At 36.0% G+C, this 17,673-nt stretch overlaps 3 protein-coding genes across 3 annotated transcripts; all 3 read left to right on the top strand.

Annotated features, from left to right (window-relative positions):
- The first annotated feature begins 349 nt into the window (after positions 1–349).
- LOC114525986 lies at positions 350–5,115 on the top strand. Its single transcript, XM_028547460.1, has 7 exons — positions 350–439; positions 560–670; positions 1,220–1,492; positions 2,466–2,710; positions 3,046–3,251; positions 3,906–4,338; positions 4,639–5,115. Exons 2-7 carry the CDS (start codon positions 574–576, stop codon positions 4,753–4,755), a joined length of 1,371 nt encoding a protein of 456 aa, XP_028403261.1. The 5' UTR covers positions 350–439; positions 560–573; the 3' UTR covers positions 4,756–5,115.
- A 640-nt stretch (positions 5,116–5,755) lies between these two features.
- Positions 5,756–9,784, top strand: LOC114526003. Its single transcript, XM_028547479.1, has 7 exons — positions 5,756–5,847; positions 6,170–6,305; positions 6,564–6,824; positions 7,226–7,518; positions 8,123–8,319; positions 8,472–8,940; positions 9,414–9,784. The coding sequence occupies exons 1-7, from the start codon at positions 5,842–5,844 to the stop codon at positions 9,504–9,506; spliced, it is 1,455 nt and encodes a 484-aa protein (XP_028403280.1). The 5' UTR covers positions 5,756–5,841; the 3' UTR covers positions 9,507–9,784.
- A 3,174-nt stretch (positions 9,785–12,958) lies between these two features.
- LOC114526004 lies at positions 12,959–17,673 on the top strand. The gene is made up of 7 exons (XM_028547480.1): positions 12,959–13,042; positions 13,162–13,272; positions 14,168–14,428; positions 15,076–15,365; positions 15,876–16,072; positions 16,329–16,791; positions 17,294–17,673. The coding sequence occupies exons 2-7, from the start codon at positions 13,176–13,178 to the stop codon at positions 17,384–17,386; spliced, it is 1,401 nt and encodes a 466-aa protein (XP_028403281.1). The 5' UTR covers positions 12,959–13,042; positions 13,162–13,175; the 3' UTR covers positions 17,387–17,673.

Raw genomic sequence — 17,673 nt, 5'->3', positions numbered from 1 at the left:
ATCAACCTCTCATGATTCAAATTCTGTTATAGCTACTATACTACTGTACCTATAGCATACAATTGAAAACACGCAAAGACAGCCACAACTGATAACGTCCAGCCATCTTCGCGTTTTTGTTCCAGTTGGTTTTCATAAAAATATATACACATTGAATTTCGGTAGAAACCAGACTTTTAAAGCATGCACGGTTCAGTTACTTCATTTTGTCACTAATACAATCGATCCCGCATGGCCACCAGTTTGGCTGTTCATAATCATGGAACCGAATCCATGCAAAGATGGTACCACCATTCGCCCAAATTCATGATGCTATTGTTCAGATATGAAACTGAATGGGCTCTTTAATAGCAGAAAAGAAAGGTTCACTGCATTGCAGCAAGGGCGTTGAATAAAGCCAGTTCCAGCAAAAAATATTCGTTAAGAAATTCAGTGAACAGTAAGTTGTTTCAAATTGCATGCGTCGTATGCACGAAACACACTGTCGTTTTTGTTTTTATATGTAAAAGTTTCTATTTCATATTTTTGAGACCGTTGAAAAGATCATTTATTTTTTCAGTTACAGCAAAAGATATGTCGGGAGCAAGAGCGCTGCTGATTGTTCTGTCCATTTTCCTGATATCGAAGTCAGATGCTTCTATAGCTCAATCAGGTTCACCGAGAACTACAAGTAAGCTAACCACGAAATTTTGTTAAATCCCCTATCAATATATTTATCATTTATATTGGTGAAACCACAGTTAATAGGGAATATATATGTTTTGGAGACCACATATAACTACATTACAACCCATTAACTATGTTGAGGTAGATTTATGGAACAAAATTGTTCCTTTCTCGTCACATATCTATTGTATTTTGCACCAATAGCAATGTTATAACATTTTTTTCAAGTCAAGGTTGATGAGCTTAGCAAGACGAATGCTTAGCACGATATTTTTCTCTTTTTTCTTAGCGTTTTACTTTCGTCCAAAAGAACCAATGACAAAAAGTAATAAACCTGTTTTTGGGCGGACTTGAAAAGCGTTTCTCTTGGGAATAAACTAAAATAATTATATATTTGATTGTATTCTGTACATACAAGTTTTACAATTATAGCTTGCCAGACTTTTATTACCGGAGCAATTTTAATTGTTTTATAGTTCAGACCCTAGGCAAAAATATCTAAAGGAAAATAAAAGTAATTGCATCTAAACAAAGAAACATTTTGTCTCGCTAGTGGAAACCGTTACGGAAGGACTACAGGAAATGGCAAAATCCACCAGTAGTGCAATTGGCGGGAAATTAGCGGAGAATCTACTTGAGTACTTCTTACCCAGCAACTCATTTATGATTATGGTGACCAACAACATGAAGCACACCCATATGATCAATCCGACGATTTATTTGGACAACGGAAAAACATCTACACCTCCACCGTTCCGGCTACTCGCTGCCCAAAATGAGGGTTCAGGAAAATCCCACCTTGTCATTTTTCATGAAGGCCCAAAAGGTAAGCGGTTTGCAAGTGCGTTAATGTTTATTACGCTTGTCTGATATATGAAAACCAAAGTCTCACTAATGCGCGTCCATTATGAGCCCTTTGAGAAGTTCAACTCAGGATTGTATAGTTTTCCTTGAACTGTATAATTTAAACCTTTTAAACCTCTTATAGTTTTCCTTAAACTGTATAGTTCTCCTTGACATCAGAAAAGCTTTCGACTCGATAAATCACGTAAATATGATAGATAAAATGTGCAATCTTTTCGGTATAACAGGAATCCAATTAAGATGGTTCGAATCATACCTGAATAATAGAGCGCAACAATGCCTTATAAATGGCCAACTATCGAGCCCAAAAGAAATATCATGTGGGGTTCCGCAGAGGTCCATTCTCGGTCCTCTCCCATTTTTATTATACATAAACGACATGCCTGATTCATTAAGCCACTCAACACCTTCCCTCTATGCTAATGACACCGAAATATTTGCATCCTCTAATGACTACTGCGATCTGGTTACGAAGGTTAATAGTGATCTTGAAAATATACCTATATGGATGATACAAATCAAACTTCAGATTCACCCCAATAAAACGAAACATATGTTCATTGGATCTTCCCACAATCTCAAGAATAAAGTATGAAGTAATCCTATTTTAATTAGTGATAAACAAGTACCTCGGAGCAATAAATATTTATGCCTCGGCGTGAGCCTGGATGAAAAGATGTCCTGGCATAAACATATCAAACATAACATGTTGTTACAAAATTTTGCACTGTTGTTACAGAATTTTGTACTGTTGTTACAGAAATTTGCACTGTTACACATTTTTGCACTACTGTTTGGGATTAACTGCACTGAAATCAACCAATCAGGGTGGAGAAACATTTCCTTATACATTATTACCTATGTTATCGCATTGCGAATTTTTTATACCATTTTTTACCTTATCATCATCCACCATATTCTTTTCTGCATTGCAGGTGTCCTGTGCTACCATGGCGTGTCTAACGAATATAAATTAAAGGAAGCTTTGTGCGTGCTATTCGACGCAACAAATGGAAAATATAGTGTTGTTAGAGAAAGGAATAAGTCGTATTCAACCAAGAAAGAAGCAAAAAAATTATTTAAAAAGACGTCCATACAAGCGCACAAAGGGGGGTTCCTGTTTGAATCGAATACATACACTCAGATAACCACAGGTGCCAATAAGCAATTATATTTCGAGGTAATGTCAATGTTACGTACCTGCTGACTGCCCAAAAATTCGTAATTCTAGTAAACATGTACGACAAATTATAATTTCTTATAACGACGTATTTATAATACAATTCATCAAAATTCTAGAGGTATAAATTAGTGTCTTAATTTCGAGTGAAATGATACACACTTCAAATTCAAGCCAGGAACAGTTGATGGAAAAATGTGTCAGTCAACTATAGGTCATCCGGCAGGAATCGAACATACGATTTTGCGATGCCATTGCAATGCTCTTGCCACTGTATATTTATATTTTTTGCATATAATTTTTTTATTATATATCTTTTTAATTATAATTAAAAGGTCCTTGATAATCCGTTAATGGATGACATCGCTACGCCTGAAAAACGAGAACTTTTCACTCTGGGGATGCTAGGAGCATCATTCGGTATTGGAATTGTTAAAACACTTGGATCCTACATAACCAATAAATTGATAAAAGGTGTTGGAAAAACTTTGACGATAGAAAATGTTTCGTCAAATCCTTCAATCGTTTTAAAAAGTCCAAGGTACATAACTATGATACTTTAAAGACAACTATCTTTTCATTTCACGTTATGTGTAATTTAATTCATGCATTTGTGTACTTTTGGTAATTTATACCAGGTGTATTGTGCAGAGAATTATAACGATATAAACAAAACTTTCATGCGATCGAACACGCATGATGATAATTGTTCAGCATTTAAAAGCATGGTGGAATTTTTTGGAAATCTTTACTAGACAAAAAGCTTTTCTAGCAGACGATTTCGATTGATAGTATGGAACTTATTCCAAAAATAAAAATCTTGTAAACTCAAGACCTGAGCTGTAAAAAAACAAGACATACCTAATACTTAGGTGATATTTTGACTTTATTTCGATTTTATTGAGTCAAAAGTTTGATAATGACTTTGAAATAGAGGCGAAATATCGCCTGAATATTGTGTCTAGTTCATTAACAATTCATATCTTGAGTTTACAAGATGTTTATTTCAAGAGTATGTTTTATATCATATTTATTAAACAAGACAGTCAGTTGCTTTTCAATGCATGCAGAGTTTATATTTCTCGATTTGTTGAGTAAAAATCTTTCAATACTTAATTAAAAAAGATGAAGAATCTAGCGAATATACTTTTGAATTTCAAAAACGGCAATTCCAATTATTTTCTGTTTGCCGCAGATGGGTCAAGAATGGTGTCAACATACTAGATATTATACCTCGGAGCCTTTCATCGAAAATGTCCTGTGAAGTAAAACTTGAGGCACCATTTCTTGGCGGCGACAGCTTCGCCGGCCATTTTAAAAAATCATTCATTGTTTTGTCATTTTTAATCGATGGAACAAACTATCGTCTTATATTGCTTTTGTCGAATAAACTCAATTCGCACACAGTCTTTTTGGATGAAACCCCAAAAGTGGAAAAAGAGCTTGATTATCATCTTAAAAAATTCCGCGAACCAGTGAATGCAAGATCAGTTGTAGAAACTGAAGAGTTCCAAAGTCATACTTTTTGGCATTTTCCAATCCTCGATGCTGATAAAGAAAATGTTGAAAAGTTCGTTCATGTTGTAACAAGCCTGGGAAACGCAGACAATAGTGCAATGACGATGAAGGTAATATTTTTGTTTCAAAATTCAGGAGAAAATAATAAGTCTGGCGTTTTTAACTACTTTCGGGTATTGTGCCAAAACATACTGAAATCCAAACTGAGCCGTCCGAATACCATGTCATAAAAACACCACGGGAAAACATTTGCATTGAAAAGCGATTCTGCATGAACGTTTCAAAATGGCGGTAAAAAAGTGACTTCACTCTGTGTGTTCAAAATCAATAATAATAATCAGTTTTATATTTTTTCAGTGAAATCATTGTGCAAGCAATATATATTTGCAAAATGTTTTGTGTTTATATAGGTTTATGCAACAAATGCCCCTGGGGATGTCTCTCCACCAAGCGGTAATGATATGGTTTTGCCCAAAGTATATAGTGGACAACCTGATGAGATTATTCCCGAGGTTGAGGAAGAATGATTAAACGCGTTGCATAAAAATACGAATTATCACAATGGATTAGACAAAATGTTAAGCAGATTGAATATGGGAGTAGTAAATATGCAAAAAAAGTAGATATATACCCGCGTCTAAACTCTAAAGTAATTATACCACGTGGTCTTCCGAATGAGATTCCACCGGCATATATAACGTAACTACGGAGTGTTGATGAGAAAGGCTTGTAGCTATATATGAAATGTTGACACTCACGTATGCATTTTCTAATACACAAATGAAATAAATAAAAGAGGGGAAATTATATTAAATGAATTAGATTGGAACCCAATATGCATTGGCCGTTTGTTCTAACGCAGTATTTAGCTAACGTATAAATTATAAATCTTCATTTACCTGTTTTACACATGCAGTATATCGATAACAGGGAATGCTTTCAAAAGTCAAGGATTAGTTATTTATACATTACATATTATATAAAGTTTATAAACAGTTGGAAACTGGATTAAGATGAGGTTTTTTATTCAATTTTGACGAGTGCGGCTGATACAACTATACATACAATAACTGCAAACATTAAAAGTGTTTAGTTAATTATTTCGACACGCATGAAGGATATTTAATATTCTTTTGCTAATAGAAACACAAAGGACTCTTTTGTGGTTGCATTCAGTTAAGACACATCTTTTAGCCCGTCCAGAATTTAAACAAAGATACATGTTTGTTAATATTCTGGTAGTTTTGATGTTTCATCAAGGCCATCCTACAAAATACATGATGAACTTTCTAGTTTTTATCCAAAGTCCCTGCATGGACATCTGATTTCACGCACTAGTTGAAGTTATGCAGACCGCTGAAAACTGTTGTAGCAGCTTTGAATGAGATTTCCATGTAAGAAAGGTTTGCCGAACTTTCGATAAAGCGTGTACGTCCATGCAATCATGCATGGTGGTAACATTCATTGAAACAAAGGAAGAAGATTAACTAAGGCAAGTGTTCATTTAAAAATGTCGTTATAAGCTGGAGTTCGTTTTTTTTTCATAATTGACATTAACTCAACAGCTAGGGCAAGCGTCAAAAGATTAAGGATTAGTGAAATCAATCGTGGCTATGCATGTAAGTAAAATTTTATAATCGATTAGCCGCGATAAGATATTCTTAATTTTTAAATCAGTCTTTTATATCGCGGGTTGTACATGTTAAAATTGATGTTGTCTAATCTGTGATTTTATACGATAAGAGGCTAGGAGATATTTTAAGCTAAAATGCTAGGTTTTTTGCTGTTGAAAATTTTGTAGCGTTGCTACTAAAATGCATGTATGAAGCGCCAATATATTCACGAAGTACCTCGACTGATTATTACATTTAGTTTTTGCAGAGTCAGTTATCGTTAATTTTTACCAAACTCTTTTGTTTGCTTGTTTTTTTTTCTCGATAGACAGCAAACAAGCTGCGTCCAATCGAGGATTATACAATGTCTCGCATAACAACATTAACCGTCGTTCTTTCCATAATCACGATCGCAAATTCGCACCCAGTTGCTGAGAGAAAATCTGTTATGCCTGATTTGAACAGTGAGTATCCTAATCAAAACATATATTGGATAAACGTTTAGTCTTATCAATCCACAATTGTAGCGGAGACATCTTATCTGCCAAATCTGCCAAATAATATTTTCAACAAAAATAAAAAAATTCGTTGGCTGGTGTCAAATTGTAAATCGCCAACGTTAACACGGCAATGTTTTCTAGTTTAACGCGCCACGATTTATATACAATGTTACGTCCGGATATCACGCTAACAAAAAACTGTCCGTTCAAAATCATTTGTAGATCCATCAACGTTAAAATCGATCTCAAAAGTGAGTCAAACTATTGGCAGTACAATGGTAGACCTCGCACTGGACCATTTCCTTCCAACCAATTCCTTTACTCTTACCATAACAAACAACATGGTTAAACGCCGTTTGATCGACCCGAGAATTTACATCGATAACGGCCACGCAGTCACCCCTCCACCCTTCATGATCCCGGCTACCCCCAAACCCTTTGGTGGGGAAAGGCAGATTGCCCTCTTGGAAAACGACCCGGCTGGTTAGTATTAATGGAGTAAAAAAGAAAACTTGGAATAGGCAATCATCTTGAGAATACAATATGGGATCAAGTTGAACCCTCGAAAAGAAAGATTTTCATTGGCCGAACTTTATAATACATTTCTGTTTCAATCAATAGCATAGCTTCGTTCTTTATAGAAAGCATAGAAAAGCGTTATCCAATTGGACGAAAGCTTCTGAGCACTGCGACATATCCCTAAGAGGGGCACACGCCCCAAACCCAACCTCCAACCTCCTATATTTTTAGTATTTTCCAACATTTCGCAACCAAATTCAGTTTTATTTTTATAATTTTGGGATGCTTTTTCCGCCTGGTCATCTCAAAACCGATAAATTTTCCCAGTTCAGTATTTAGTTAAAGTGGAACGATTAATTTTGCAGGTGTCTTGTGCTACGGTAATGAACCAATAGCTGGGCAACAACCAAGACCACCAGTTGTCGACACCTGCGTCATTTTCAGGGCGAAAAAGAAATACTATGCCATTTACAGCCAAAATGGAAAAATGACGAGCGAGCAAATGAAGAAATTGTACAGCGATTTCACGAATAAGAAAGTCACTTCCATTATCCCTACAAAAAACACTTATGGCGGTTTCCTTTTCACCGATTATAAACTGTTTCAAGTTATCGCTCAGATGACTTCTGGTAAAGAAAATTTGCAGTTGCATTTTGAGGCAAGTTCCCGTATAACTGTCTACGCCAGTAATCCGAACTAACTCAAATCAATCAAATCCTCAATTCTGTGTTGGTACTACTCCTCGTCACTAACCGGACAAGCTGAAAAAAAATGCGCATTGGGAAAATAGTAACACGATCATTCACAATATCTAATTCACATGAGTCGTACTCACAGTCAAATGCTGAATTTGTTGCTCCAAATTTGATCATATTCCGAAGATCAAATCGTGCAGATAATCCAATCCTTAAGATTTTTAATAGTTTGTTTAAACATATACTAGAAATACCACAGTACGTGGAGCCACAATTCCTCTTTCAGCTAACCGCAATCAAAAGTGAGCTTTTACTTCTGTTCTACCTTGGCGTGCCTATTAAAATCCGAATTTCAATAAATATTTCGTCGTCATTTCAACAAAAGACACCTTTCCTTTTTTAGAATTCAAAAATATTTGTATGTTTATTGCTCGGCGTGCAATATCTCTTCACTAACATAGACGTTGGATTGCGTTGATTTTTTCCTTATGTAATGTCATTCATGGAAAATTAGCGTGAATAAGTTTCGATTTTGGTCAATACGAAGGTGTTGATATTATTGTTTAGGTGCTGGACACTGTCACAAGTGTTCAGGAGGCGTTGCAAAAAAGAGTTGTCACGTCAATTGTTGGTGGTCTCGTCCTCGGTGGACTTTCTTCGCTGGCGACTTTTGCATTCAACAGAATCACTGCAGACGTCGGGACAACCCTGGTTTTAGAGAACGCTTCGACTGAAGACAAGCCTTTCAATTTAATTGACCCAAAGTAGGTTCAAAAACAGCAAATAGCTGATCAACTTTTTTGTCCAATTTTGGTCAGTCATTTCGAAATAATATTTGTAGGTTTTTATAGATGGGAGATTTTTATGTAAACAGGGTACGACTTAAGCCTAACATTGCATTTTTTAACCACAACAGATGGGAAACCAATGGAGTTGATCTTCACGACATCATTCCCTGGCGTATTGGCCCGAACGAGAGGTCGGAAATGACATTGGTTGGACCGTTTGCTTCTGGAAACACGTTCCAACGATCCGCCATCGCTCTCTCGTTCAAAATACAAGGAAGGGACGATCGAATCGTCTTCACAATCTGGTGGCCTTTGAAAGCCAACTTCTTTAAGAAAGATTTGAATTCGTATTCCGTCTCTTTGGTCAATACTGAAAAAAGTAACGAGGAAGCGTTGAGAAGTTATCTGAAACGTCTTGTCGAACTAGCAGACAAAAATCCCGACCAGTTTCCTACACCTGTGATTGCAGCCGATGTCTTTCAACAATATCGATTATGGAAATTTCCTATGCCCAACTCTGTGAACGGGAAAGTTGAAAACGTCTTGAACGTTCTTACGAACATGGGCGATGGACGGAAGAACGGAATGGCGGTTAAGGTACGCGGAAATATATACTCTTGGATTCTTAATATGTTAGTCGTAACTGACTTTCAAACTAGGGGCCGGTTGTATCAAGCCCGTTTAGGTTAAACGGCGGATAAGTCAAAGTTAAATAACACTCTTACATCTCTCTTGAATGAGTCAACTTGAATATTATGCACTGAATATGTAGTTGTAAACAATGTCTTTGTATTAAGGTTAAAAACATTTAGTTTGCTTCTTGAATAAAACGATAGACTTGCTTTCTATTTTGAACTTAACCACCGTTTAAGCTATAAGCTATATTCCTTGCCATTATGAAATTAAATTAAATATATTTAAAAGCTAGATAATCCGTCTTACTTGTCTCCATTATACGCCCAATATACGGATTACGAGATGCTTTTCAATTTCTGTTTAATCAATTTCCCTTTACAGAATGCATATTTTTAGTTGTTTTTACAACTGTAACTACATGTAACTTTTTACAGCTCTACCCGAAACCAGCGCCAAAAAATCCGTCCGAAGATATTCGACCACTAAGCATTTACACTGGCGATCCGAATGACATCCCACCAGCATAACGTAACTATGGAGAGTTGATGGCAAAGGCTTGTATATTATGAAATGTTGACACTCACGCATGCGTATACCCTGATATACAAGTGAAATAAATAACAGCAAGAAAATATATATTAAATTATATAGATTTGAACCCGGTGATAAGGCCGTTTGTTCTAGCACTTGCACAAATTATATCTCTCAAAAACTGATTTTTATATCTGAAAACATAAGCGGTCTTGGCGCATGAACTTCGCTGAGTAATTGAGCCCGTTATACAACAGGCTGGTTAACATTGAACCCGCAGTTCGTTTGTGACAATGTATAATTATAATTACATAATTATAAACTTATTAAATTTGATTTTAATTTAATTTTATAATTATATAAACTTATTTGTTTTGAAATTGTATAATTGATAAACTGTAAGCGCTGGGAAGATGATGATGAGCCTTCATGATTACCTTTTATGCTTGCATCAAGTCATAAAACTGCCTCCAGACAAATAGATATATATTCTGTCGTCAGTCGTCGCTATATGTCCTAGACAATTTAAATTTCCAAGTTAACAAGTGAGTTTCATCAAACTCGTTATTAAATAAATATTAGAAAGATATTCTTTATTAAATAAGCTGTATATATTACATTTTGAATCGTAAATTTCTGAACATTGGACTGAATGAGCTTAGAGTTGATTGTGATTGACGTTTCCACTCGTGCATAAAATAAGTCATTTTCAGTCAATTTGTTATAACCAGTTAAACTTTCAATAATGCGTGAAGAGTGACCTGGAGCTTTCATGGTGGTAACATTGAACGAAGACATGGCAATTGATTTGATTGATTCTAGAGTTGACAGTCTGAGTACAGCTTTGGACTAGGCCTATATATTCTATACTGTAATACTGACAATTTGAAACACACGATTATGTGGGTATTCCTTGCCATTATGACATGAAATTGTATACATTTGAAAGCTAGATAATCCGTCTTTCTTGTCTCGTTTATACGAGATGCTTTTCAATACAATCTGTTCAATCAATTTACGTCGGTAAACACACACGTTTTTAAGTCATCAACAGGCTGCACAAACAAAAAGATGATATGTAACTTTATACGTTTCATGTAACTTTTTATAGCTTTACACCACGAACCAGCGTCAGGTTATCGCTATACCCACGTCTAAACTCTAAAGTAATTACACCACCAAAGGTTTATACTGCATGGCCTTCCGAATGAGATCCCACCGGCACCGGCACCGGCATAACGTAACTATGGGGAGTTGATGGGAAAGGCTTGTCGCTATAGTTTTGACACTCACGTATGCATTTTCTAATATACAAATGAAATATATAAAAGTGGGGAAATATATTAAATGAATTAGATTGAAACCCAATATGGGCCGTTTGTTCTAACGCAGTATTTAGCTAACGTATAAAGTTATAAATCTTCAAACCTGTTTTACACATGCAGTACAGGGAATGCTTTCGAAAGTCAAGGATTAGTTATTTATACATTACATATTATATAAACAGTTGGAAATTGGAATAAGATGAGGGTTTTTTATTCAATTTCACGAGTGCTGATACAACTATACATACAATAACTATATATATACAAGCATTAAAAGTGTTTATAATCAATTATTTCGACACGCATGAAGGATGTTTAATATTCCTATGCTAATAGAAAGACAAAAGACTTTTTTGTGGCTGCATTCAGTTAAGACACATCTTTTAGCATGTCCAGAATTCAAACAAAGGAACATGTTTGTTAATATTCTGGTAGTTTTGATGTTTCATCGAGGCCATCCTACAAAATACACGATGAACTTTCTAGTTTTTATCCAAAGTCCCTGCATGGACATCTGATTACACACACTAGTTGAAGTCATGCAGACCGCTGAAAAGTTATAGCAACTTTGAGAGAGATTTTTATGTACACGGCCAAAAATTGATCAGGTTGTCGCATCAGGAGTGAACAATGTTGTGCTGCACCCTGTGAACAGTATTGTTGACAATGTTGTTGAAGCTTGTTGAATCGTCAATGTTGATGCAATGTTTTTGTAACAAGTTGCAACAACATTGATGATTCAACAAGCTTCAACAACATTGTTAACAATACTGTTCACAGGGTGCAGCACAACATTGTTCACTCCTGTTTTTAACAACTTGCATCAGCATGATGATTTTTACGCGTGTAAGAAGGATTTGCCGAACTTTCGATAAAGCGTGCACGTCCAATCATGCATGGTGGTAACATTCAATGATGGAACAAAGGAAAAAGATTTACAAAGCAAGTGTTAATTTAAAAATATCGTTATAAGCTGGAGTCCGTTTTTTGTGGCCATGCATGTGAGTAAAATTTTACAATCGATTATCCGCGATAAGATATTCGTAATTTTTAAATCGGTCTTTTATATAATGGGTTGTATATGTTAAAATTGATGTTGTCTAATCTGTGATTTTATACGATAAGAGACTGAAATCTCAACGAACTTAGTACATATTGCAATCGTAGCGTCATGTTGACGAAAAGAAGGTCAATTTTTTCAGTATCTTTTATTCGCAAAAGAACACTTTAAAAGAACGTTTTAATTGTCTTAATTTAACACTTGCATTGATGAAATATTCTGCTTGTCTGCTTTGAACTAACGGCTTTCCACGATCATATTTGACATTTGATCGTTGAATAATATCGCCGATAAAATAAATATGAAAACAATCTCAAAAGTACACGCGTAAAAATCATCATGCTGATGCAAGTTGTTAAAAACAGGAGTGAACAATGTTGTGCTGCACCCTGTGAACAGTATTGTTAACAATGTTGTTGAAGCTTGTTGAATCATCAATGTTGTTGCAACTTGTTACAACAACATTGCATCAACATTGACGATTCAACAAGCTTCAACAACATTGTCAACAATACTGTTCCCAGGGCGCAGCACAACATTGTTCACTCCTGATGCGACAACCTGATCAATTTTTGGCCGTGTAGGGAATCAGCGAATCAATTGAATCGGATATGATATGTATGCTGCAAATGTATAATGTAAATCTTAATTTTGAGCCAGTTGAAGTGCTATATTAATATCCGCGTTAGCCATGCATCAACCTAATGCATCAACCTTTCATGATATATTCAGTTATAGCAACTTTGTGTGCCTATATAACCTACACTTTAAAACATGCAAAGACAGCCACAACTGATAGTGTTCAGCCATCTTCGCGTTTTTGTTCGAGTTAGTTTTTATAAAGATATATACACATTGAATTTCGGTAGAAACTAGACTTTTAAAGCATGCACGGTTCAGTTACTTCATTTTGTCACTAATACAATCGATCCCCCATGGCCACCTGTTTGGCTGTTCATAATCATGGAACAAATCCATGCCAATTAAGATGGTACCACCATTCACCCAAATTCATGATGCTATTGTTCAGAAATGAAACTGAATGAGCTCTTTAATAGCAGAAAAGAAAGGTTCACTGCATTGCAGACAAGGGCGTTGAAGAAGCCAGTTCCAGCAAAAAAATATTCGTTAAGAAATTCAGTGAACAGTAAGTTGTTTCAATTGCATGCGTCGTATGCAAGAAACACACTGTCGTTTTTGTTTTTATATGTAAAAGTTTCTATGTCATATTTTTGAGACCGTTTAAAAGATCATTTATTTTTTCAGTTACAGCAAAAGATATGTCGGGAGCAAGAGCGCTGCTGATTGTTCTGTCCATTTTCCTGATATCGAAGTCAGATGCTTCTCTACCTCAATATATTTCTTCGAAAATTAAGGGTAAGCTAACCACGAAATTTTATTAAACACCCTATGAATATATTTATTATTTATATTGATGAAACCCCAGTTAATAGGAAATATACATGGTTTGGAGACCACATAAAACTACATTACAACCCATTAACTATGTTGAGGACTTGAGGTGCATGGATTTATGCAAAAAATTGCTCCTTTCTCATCACATGTCTATTGTATTTTGCACCAATAGCAATCTTATAATTAATATATTTTTCAAGTCAAGGTTGAGGAGCTTAGCAAGACGAATGCCATTGGTAAATTTGGCTAAAATACAATAGACACGTGACGAGAAAGGAACCATTTTTCGCATAAACCTGGACAATAACATCGTTAATTAGTTGTATTGTACTTTTATTTAGTCTCCAAACCATGAATTATCTATTAAATGTGATGAAACCTAACCCTGAATTTTCATGCCAAAGCGAACGCGAGATATTATAGTATAGCTTTAATCCGGAGTTCACACAAACAAATCATCATGTTTATATTAGTAAAGTATAAAATGTTATTCCAGAGGTATTTTCTTTTGATTTTAAACTAATGAACAAAAAAAGTTCCTCGCTAAGTCCATCTTCTCCTGCACTTTCGTTACGGGTGCTGTTAGCAGTTTCCGCGCATGTCTAATGGGAGTCTCGTGCATGTAGACGGGATATCATTTAGTCTTACCACTCTACAATTGTAACGGAGACAGCTTATGTGCCAAATCAAATAATATTTTTATCAAAAATAAAAAAAAATCGTTGGCGAGTGTCAAATTGTAAATCGCCAACGTTAACACGGCAATGCTTTCTAGTTTAACGCGCAACGATTTATATGCAAGGTTGCGTCCAGATATCACGCTAACAAAAAACTTTCGCTTCAAAATCATTTGTAGACCCATCGACGTTGAAATCGATCTCACAAGGGAGTCAAAGTTTCGGCAAGAAAATGGTAGACCTGGCACTGAACCATTTTCTTCCAACCAATTCCTTTACTCTCACCATAACGAACAACATGGTTAAACGCCGTTTGATCGACCCAAGAATTTACATCGATAACGGCCACACGGTCACCCCTCCACCCTTCATGATCCCTGCTACCCCCCAACCCTTTGGTGGGGAAAGGCAGATTGCCCTCTTGGAAAACGACCCGGCTGGTTAGTATAAATCAAAAATAAAAAGAGTAAAAAATAAAACTTCAAATAGGCAAACATCTTGAGAATACAATGTTGTAATATTTACCTAAACATAATGACGTTTATTTGTATAATATTAAGTAATGATAGATAGGCTCTTGAGCCCACAGTTACAATGTACATCTGTTTTTTTAAACTTCTTTTGCCGCCATGTTTCTTTCTTTGTATTATATGTTAGATTTTTGTTGATTAAAGCCTAACTTTACTAGGCAAGTTTATTAAGTTCATTTCACAACATACCATATGGGTTCAAGTTGAACCTGTGGATTTCTATAAGAGGGGGCTAGGTCGCAGCTCCTCTCAAGAATGATTTTCATTTGCTGAACTTTACAACACATTTCTGTTTCAACCAATAGCCTAGCTTTGTTCTTTAGAAAGCATAGAAAAGCATTATCCAATTGGACGAAAGCTTCCAAGCACTGCGGCACGAGGGGCACGTGCCTCAAACCCAACCTCCAACCTCCTATTTTTTTAGTATCTTCCAACATTTCGCAACTAAATTCAGTTTTTGTTTTTCTAATTTTGGGATGCTTTTTCTCCCTGGTCATCTCAAAACCGATAAATTTTCCCACTTCTGTATTTAGTTAAAGAGAACGATTATTTTACAGGTGTCTTGTGCTACGCTAATGAACCAATAGCTGAACAACAACCAAGACCAACAGCTGTCGACACGTGCGTCATTTTCAGGGCGAAACAGAAATACTTTACCATTTACAGCCAGGATGGAAAAATGACGAGCGATGATATGAAGAAATTGTACAGCGATTTCACGAATAAAAAAGTCACTTCCATCATCCCTACAAAAAACACTTATGGCGGATTCCTTTTCGCCGATTATAAACTGTTTCAAGTGATCGCTCAGATGACTTCCGGTAAAAAAAAATTGTTGCATTTTGAGGTAAGTTCTTCCCGAATTGTCTACGCCAGTAATCCGAACTAACTCAAATCAAATCCTCAATTCTGTGATGGTACTGCTCTGCACCACTAACCGGACAAGCTAAAAAAATTACTTTTGACTATGTGCTTGGGAAAATAGTAACACAATCACAATATCTAATTCACCTGAGTCGTACTCACAGTCAAATGCTCAATTTGTTGCCCCAAATTTGATCATATTCCGAAGATTAAATCGTGCAGATAATCCAATCTGTATGATTTTTAATAGTTTGTTTAAACACATACTAGAAAACCCAAAATATACGTGGAGCCACAATTTCTCCCTCAGCTTACCATGAATTTAACAAAAAGTGATTTTACTTCTGTTCTCCCTTAGCATGCCTCATTAAAATCCGAATTTCAATAAATATTTCGTCGTCATTTCAACAAAAGACACCTTTCCTGTGAAAAATATCTGTATGTTTATTGTTCGGCGTGAAGCTGATATGAAGGTGTTGATATTATCGTTTAGGTGCTGGACAAGGTCACAAGTTTTCAGGAGGCGTTGCAAAAAAGAGTTGTCACGTCAATTGTTGGTGGTCTCGGTCTTGGTGGACTTTCTTCGCTGGCGACTTTTGCATTCAACAGAATCATTGCAGACGTCGGAACAACCCTGGTTTTAGAGAACGCTTCGACTGAGGACAACCCTTTCAATTTAATTGAACCAATGTATGTTAAATGATACAAATTAGACACAAACTAGCCTGCAGTAGTGTGGATTTGTCGTTCAAAAACAGCAAATAGCCAACTGCGTGCAATCTCTGTATGCGAGTGTCTATCCAGTGTATAACAGAAGTATAATTCATATGCCAAGTTATATCGTTTGAATGCCCTATGAGGGAAAATTGATAACTTCAAAAATATTCTCAAAACGATTACGTGCTTAACACGTAAGCCTAACATAGCATTTTTTTAACCATAACAGATGGGAAACGAATGGAGTTAAGCTTCACGACATCGTCCCTTGGCGTATTGGCCCGAACGAGAGGTCGGAAATGACATTGGTTGGACCGTTTGCTTCTGGAAAAATGTTCAAACGATCCGCCATCGCTCTCTCGTTTAAAATACAAGGGAGTGACGATCGTATCGTCTTCACAATCTGGTGGCCTTTGAAAGGCAGCTGGAAAGGTTTGAATTCGTATTCCGTCTCCAGTTTCAATACCAAAGAAAAGAAAGAGAAAGAGTTGAGAAGCTGTCTAAAACATCTTGTCGAACAAGCAATCAAAAATCCCAAAGAGTTTGGCGCACCTGTGATTGCAGCCGATGTCTTTCAACAATATCGATTATGGAAATTTCCTATGCCCAACTCTGTGAACGGGAAAGTTGAAAACGTCTTGAACGTTCTTACGAACATGGGGGATGGACGGAAGAACGGAATGGCGGTTAAGGTACGCGGAAATATGTACACTTGCATTCTCAATTTTTTAATCGTAACTGACTTTCAGACCAGGAGATTAAATTTAAGAACTGGAAAGTATTGAACACCTCAAAATATGATTTGTGATGGAAATTTCAACTTTCTTCAACGAATACAAAAACGAAGTAAATTTTAATCTATCATAAGCTTTGTACTTGTACACGTCGATAAGAATGTTCATTTCATTCCTAGCAGAGGAATAATATGGTTTTCCATATTCTGAGAATTTTAAACACACGATTATGTGGGCATTCCTTGCCATTATGACATGAAATTTTATATATTTAAAAGTTGGATAATCCGTCTTTCTTACCTCGATTATGGATTACGAAAAGCTTTTCAATTTCTCGGTTTAATCAATTCCCCTTTACAGAATGCATATTTTTAGTTGTTTAAGTTTGCAACTTTCTAGACGACATACAAATATTCGCACACAAAAAGATGATTTTTATGTTTCATGTAACCTTTTACAGCTTTACATGAAACCAGCGCCACAAAATCCGTCCGAAGAAATTCAAACACTAAACATTTACACTGGTGATCCGAATGACATCCCACCGGCATAACGCAACTATATGGATAGTTGATGACAAAGGCTTGTATATGAAATGTCGACACTCACGCATGCGTATACCCGGATATACAAGTGAAATAAATAACAGCAAGAAAATATATATTAAATGATATGGATTTGAACCCGCTGATAAGGCCGTTTGTTCTAGCACTTGGACAAATTATATCTCTCAAAAACTGATTTTTATATCTGAAAACATAAGCGGTCTTGGCGCATGCACTTCGCTGAGTAATTGAGCCCGTTATACAACAGGCTGGTTAACATCGAACCCGCAGTTCG

This window comes from Dendronephthya gigantea, unplaced genomic scaffold (genome assembly GCF_004324835.1).
Source record: "Dendronephthya gigantea isolate DGI-Jeju-01 unplaced genomic scaffold, DenGig_1.0 000036F, whole genome shotgun sequence".
Classification (NCBI taxonomy): domain Eukaryota; kingdom Metazoa; phylum Cnidaria; class Anthozoa; order Malacalcyonacea; family Nephtheidae; genus Dendronephthya; species Dendronephthya gigantea.
This window is presented reverse-complemented; position numbering and strand designations above follow the sequence as displayed.